We start from the raw sequence: 6000 nt of genomic DNA, 5'->3' as shown, positions 1-6000 counted from the left end.
TGTGGCAAGAACGTTGAGTAGCTGCACACGCTGGAGCTCACCTCTCGGATGGCTAAAAATACCAGTTTCCCTTCTTTCCTCACTTCCTCTCACGACTGTGGAATCTATTGTCCCCTCTTCCTGCGGATACGTCGCGTCTTTCCTGTTCCCCGCAGTGCCTGTGGGGTCTAGGCACACTGACCGGGAGGGGCCGGATCCAGTGTGGGGACCAGCCCGGTGTTTCCTTGTGTGACCAGCATTGGCGAGAACCACCAGCATCCTGGATACGCTCGTGTGTTACATTTGCAAGCTCACCTGTAGGACGCGTAAGCGTTTGAGCCTTTTTGACTCACTTCCTTGGGAGAAGGCACTCCCCTCCTTGCACCTCTGAGACCTGTGTGATCTCTGCAAACCTGGTGTGTGCCCTGTCCCTCCTGTCGCCCATGGCCCCAGAAGAGGCGGACCGTCCTGCGTCAGTGCTGGGTGGTTGGGCAGAGCGTGTGTGCGTGCGCGCAGGCTGTGAGCCCTGCAGACCACACGCTCGGTGCCTTGAACGCGGTGGACGCTGGTCGGACGTTTGCTGGCTGACTTGGAGTGGTGGGCATGGTGTTCTGTGTCAGGGTCTCCGTGCCTGTGTCGCTCTCCCTGTGGACCAGGTCACTGCAGCCTGAGGCCACCGCAGCGTCTCAGGGAAACGTGTTGCCACCTGCATTATTTCCTCCTGTAACTGCTGTGGTCTGCACACGTCTGTCTGGTTTGGGAATCGAATGACAGTTTCTGGCCAGGAGGGTTAACTATGCCGTGGGCTCTGTGGCCACCACAGAGTATCTGTCGCATTGAATCTCTGGAGAGGGCTGGGGATGGGCCTAGTGGCACAAATGACAGACAGCAGCATAGCTGGACCAGCGCCCACTGCCACGTACAGAGAGCCCGCTGTGTGCCAGGCCCCTCCTGACCCCCTCTGTTTGGATGTTTTACCCCTGCAGCAGCTGAGGCTGGCCCTGCTGCTGTCCCTGCACTGCCGGTAAGGGACTTGGCCTAGAAACGTGGGACGCTCTGGGGCTCCCGGTGGCCTGCAGGAAAGCAGGGAGAAGGGATGCAGCCCCAGCATGGACGTCCGTCTGTCCTGAGTCTCCCCCCGGGGTGGGTTCCTAGAAGCCCTCCATGACTTGGTTCCTTCATTTTGAACCTAGCACGGGAGTCTGTGTCACAGAGGTGTGATGCGATGAAGCCAGTGACAGGCCTGGAGCACAGCACGGAGATGCTCGGGGAGAGGGGCTGGTGCACGGCTGTGCGGGCAGTGTGGGTGACGCCCCCGTCGGTGCCCTCACCAGCATCCCTTCTGCTGCACTGGCTGAGAGAGCTGGCAGGGTGGGGAGGCATCGCAGGTGTGTTGGCAAAGGACCCAGAGCTTGCCCTGCCGGCTCCTCCAGCCTGTTCTCCTGTGCACCACAGGCAGGCGTGGGCCAGACCGTTGTCCCTGCCATACCCACCCTTGGTGCTGTCCTTGCCGCCTCAGAGTCTGGGCATTTGCTTTTCACGGGGCTGTTGTGGTAGAAGATGGGCAGGTGTCCGATGCCGTAAACCCTTGTGAACAGGGGAGCTGGCCACAGGATGGCCTCCTCGGGAGCTGGGGACGAACGTCCTCGCCAAGTGGCTGGTTTCACACTTATTCTCAGACTCGTTTTCTTCCGAAAGCACAAGGGAAACAAAAAGTGCAAAAAAGAGGAGAAAAAGAATAAAGCCCAGTGTGCAGACCTGGCCTAGACCCCAGAGCTTAGGGACTGAAGGCTTAAGGGACCATCAGCCCGGTCAGCGATCCTGGGCGGTGAGTTGTTCATCTGAAGCTGAAGCTGCAGGAAGAGGAGGGGCAGCCGTCTGACCTCGGGCTCCTTCCTCTCCTGGACCATCGTGCTGGACTGGGAGGGGTCTGCCTTTTAACCCCGGGTGCGGAGGGAATCCTGGCTGCGACCCCGGTGAAGTCAGGCCCGGGGGACTCTGTGTTCTCAGAGGCCTGATTTCAGGGGGGAGTGGATGTTCTTGTGGGGGAGGGGGTGTGCTGGTCCTTCAGTGAGCGCTGTACCTGGAGCTGAGTGCCCGACGGAGCTGACGGCAGCCCCTCTGCCTGCGGTGACCGTGGTGTCTTTCCTTCCTCAGGGGCCCAAGGAGCAAGGTGTCCGCAGCTGCGCTATGGATGAGTCAGAGCCACCCGCCCCCGCTCCCGAAGGTAACGGGCGTCCTGCAGGGGCCCTTTCCAACTTGGGGGTCCTTGGGGAGAAGGGGAGGGTCTGACCACACGTCTCGAGGAGGTGGAGCTCTGAGCCCCCTGCCTGCCCAGGCCCCGCCCTCACTTTGGGGTGCCCTGGCTGAGCCGCCTGCTGGGCCCTGGGCACCCCCACGGGGCACGCGCCGGCCTGGAATCCTGTGAGGTCCGCCTCCTCCCTACCCGTCACAGACCCACCTGGTGATGAAAAGGGCGGGCCTCCTATTGGAGAGACAACGTGCCTGTGGGTGGAGCAGAGGGCGGTTTCCAGGTCTGCCTGCCGCCCTTGGCTCACTCAGGGAAAGCGCAGACCTCCTTTGTCCAGCTGCTCTGTACTCGAGGACCGTGGGGGAGAGGCCCAGTCCTGTCCCCTTGCCAGAGCTAAGGTGCTGCTGGGGAGATGCGGGGCATCGGAGGGCCTGGTGGTATCACTCCCAGCTCGCAGGGCACGGCCTTCTCAGGGCTTCCGTCACCTGCGGCTTTGCTGGACATGCCACCCCGGACAGACCTTTGTGTCCCCTGCATACCTGGAGGCTGCGGGACCTGAGTGTCTGGAAGGAACCCCTGCGGGGTCAGAGCCTTTCCATCCCTTCTCCTGCGCTGGTGGTGCGCTTGGGCCCTGGGCTTGTAGTTGGAGCAGAAGGAAGGTAGCCTGCGGGTAGGGCTGATCTTTAAGGGAACCAGGGCTCAGGCCAAGGGCTGCATCTCCTGGCTCGGGGACAGCACGCGAGGATCACCTCTGATGGAGTGCCTGGTGGTGAGGGGCTGCCCTGGGAAGAGCCGGTGAGCTGGCCACGTGGTTCAGAGGGGCCCCTGTGTGCCTTCACCCAGAGTTTCGTGGAGCCGTGAGCCCCAGGTGGGGTGGCATGCTGGAGGGCGCCCCAGGAATCACGCAGCAAGGCCACCACGCACCTGCTTCTGCAGGCACCTTTGGCGGGCCGTCTCCCCTCCTCGGGCCACGGCCAGCAGGGTCTGGTCGTGAGGGCTCTGGGTGTCTTCCCGCTGCAGGTTTCATGCATGTGTGAAGTGCTGGCACTAGGGTCTTACAGGCTAGATCCTCTCTTGATGGTTTTTATTGCAAAGGACACCAAAACTGCTCCCTGCTCTCCTTCCCTGTGAAACCACACATGGTGGGGTGTGTGCTCCTGGGGTCCTCCCATGCACGCTGAGCTGCCCAGAGAAGGTGTGGGTACAGGCTGGAGGTGCTGTGGCACTGCTGTCCGGGGGACTGATACCTGGGTCCTGCATTAGCAGCTCCTGTGCTCCATAAGGCCCGTGCTGGCTGCCATGGGGTGCCTGTGATGGGAGCACCGCGTGGCCTGACCACGCCAGCATCCGGAGTGCAGCGAGGACAGGGCGGGGCTTTGGGTGTGCGCTCGTCACAGGTTATTGGAGAAAAGTTAGGAAACTAAAGGGCCCAGAAAAGTTAGGAAACTAAAGGCCCTTTTCTGCAGCTCTGTTGTTAGCAATACGGGTGATACACGGTGTTTTCAGATTCTGATGGCGGATGCATGCTCTTTTCCGCCACACTTTGCTGTTTTCAAGAGAATTAGAACTGGCACTTCTCTTATTCATGTGTCCCAGTGTTTGCTGCCAGCAGCATCTAGAGCTGGCCGGGGCTGGTCCTGTGCATGGTGCATGGCTGTCCGCCCACAGGCTTCACCTGCCAGATGCACTTCTGCACTTGGTCTGGGACAGAGAAGGGGCCTGGCCAAGCAGCTGGGGTTTTGGTGGGTGTGCATGAGCCTGGGGGTGGCCTTGGGACTGGGAGTCATGGCCCCAAGGGGCTGTGAGCAGGCTCTGCAGGCATTTGGTCAGCGGGAGCAGGTCTGAGACACGCTGAGCAGGACGTGATGGGAAGGGGGGGTGGCTGTCCACTTGGAGCACCCCAAGGGGGGACACACGTGTTCTCACCATAGGAATAGAACGGGAGGAAGACGGTGCTTGTGTGTGGGGTGTCCGGTGGCCAGCCCGATTGGAGCAGCTGGTTCTGTGTCCACGAGTCTCGGATCCTCCTCTGCGCTCCTTAAACCTACATGTCTTTATCTGTCACCTGTGTGTCCGAGGTGGGGAAGAAGGACTAGGCTTGTAGCACGAAGGCCCACAGAGCTGGGATGGAAGGGTAGTGGAGGGGCTAGGCAGAGGGCATCCCGCCTTCCCCACACACCCACACCATTCCCTTTGGCACCACACGCTCACCTGTCCTGTTCTGTGCGTTCAGAGTCATGAGTAGGCCGACCCGCAAGGGCTGCAGCTGTGGGGGCCCAGCTGGTCCCGTCAGGCCATCGTGGGCTGGGCCCTGGGCCCTCTCAGCTGGAAGCTGACCCCGGGTGGCAGGAGGTGGAGTGAGTCCCCTCCATGGACCCCTGTTCTTGGCTCTTGGTCCCCTGGGAGGTGTCCTCTAGGGATGTGGCTAGCGGTCCTTACAGCGTGGACAAGGTCCCCATATCCGTGGCCTGGTCTGCAGTGTGGCCTGTGACTTTGGTGTGGATTTAAGGCCACTGTTTACAAAGAGAGGGCAGCATAGTTCAGAGCTGCGGTGCTACCGTCCGCGATGGGCATAACGGCCAGGTGTCGCTTTTGGGTCAATCAGTGATATTTTAATTATAAGTTCCCCATTGTCAAAGCATCTGTTCCCAGCTGCCCTTGCATGCATGGAAGGGAGCAGGAAGGACCAGGTCCGTTCATGCCAGCACCACGACACAACACTTGTTCCCTGAGATTGGTTCTCTGCTCTGCTCTTTGTATTTCTCGGCTGCGTGATCACAGACATCAAATGACATTTTCTGCCAGTGCAGGGACTGGGCTGTGTGGCAGGGGTGGGGGGCTGGCCCCTTCTGTCCCCCTGTCCTCAGGAGCGGCGGCCCCAGGGGGCTTGAGCTGCAGGTTTGTGCGAGGTCTGGACCAGGCAGAGTGGCAGCTGCTCCGCGGGTCCCTGAGAAGGTGCTGCGGGGCTTAGGAATCCTATCCAGAGATGCTCTAGGATAGGTCTGAACCCCGCAGTCTCCTGGTGTTAAGGTTCCTGCACCAGGCTTTCCGGAATTTGTAGGTAAATTCCAGCCCCTCCATGATAGGGAAGGAGAAGCGCTCCATTGCTGTAGGAACGTGGATTCACCCACAGCTGGGAGCCAAGCACCTGTCCACGACAGGTCGGGGCGCTGACAAAGCCCAGAGAACAGAAGCCCGGTGCAGGGGTGGAGGAGCGGCGGCCTGGGAGGGGTGACGTTCAGGGGACACCGCTGTTCATAGGCAGCCACCACCCCGGGGATGTTCAGAGCCAGGAGGAGGCCGACAAGGACAGTGGCCGTGAATAGCCCCTTGTTGGGGGAGCTGTTTGTGCCTGCTGCTTTGCAAAGCACTTTTCTTCTTTTCTAATAATAAGAAATAAAGCACAAATACCCTTCTATAGCCATGAGAGAAACATCTTATCTTGGGTTAGGCTTTCATGTTATGATAGATGTGGTCTTAATGGCCCTAGGGACAAAATGTGTCTCCTTTATCTCTGAGCTTAAAAATGAATATTCTCTTATTTATTTTCTCCGTGTCTTGGCTCCTCTGTGGCATGGCTTTCAAACCTGTTGGTGGGTTTCCAGCAGTCCTGGAGGGCCGTCTGCTCAAAAAGGGGATGACCAGGGAGGGGCAGCCTTCTCCCCCATCTTCCCTCAGCATGTCCCTGAGCCCTGGAACCCCCTGACCCCCTGAGGGGTGAGCGACCCGAGCCAGCCCATCCTGAGCCCAGGCTCTGTGTCAGCTGTGTA

At 60.0% G+C, this 6000-nt stretch overlaps 1 protein-coding gene across 1 annotated transcript in view; it reads left to right on the top strand.

The window, feature by feature from the left end:
- The first annotated feature begins 1204 nt into the window (after positions 1-1204).
- Positions 1205-6000, top strand: part of ARHGEF10 (Rho guanine nucleotide exchange factor 10) — an 89817-nt gene continuing 85021 nt past the window's right edge. The window contains exons 1-2 of the mRNA XM_040643178.1: positions 1205-1367; positions 2051-2206. Of these exons, the coding sequence (XP_040499112.1) occupies positions 1205-1367; positions 2051-2206 (319 nt within the window). The remainder of the gene's footprint in view (positions 1368-2050; positions 2207-6000) is intronic.

Source organism: Ursus maritimus, unplaced genomic scaffold (genome assembly GCF_017311325.1).
Source record: "Ursus maritimus isolate PB19 unplaced genomic scaffold, ASM1731132v1 scaffold_28, whole genome shotgun sequence".
In the NCBI taxonomy this organism is placed as follows: Eukaryota; Metazoa; Chordata; class Mammalia; order Carnivora; family Ursidae; genus Ursus; species Ursus maritimus.
This window is presented reverse-complemented; position numbering and strand designations above follow the sequence as displayed.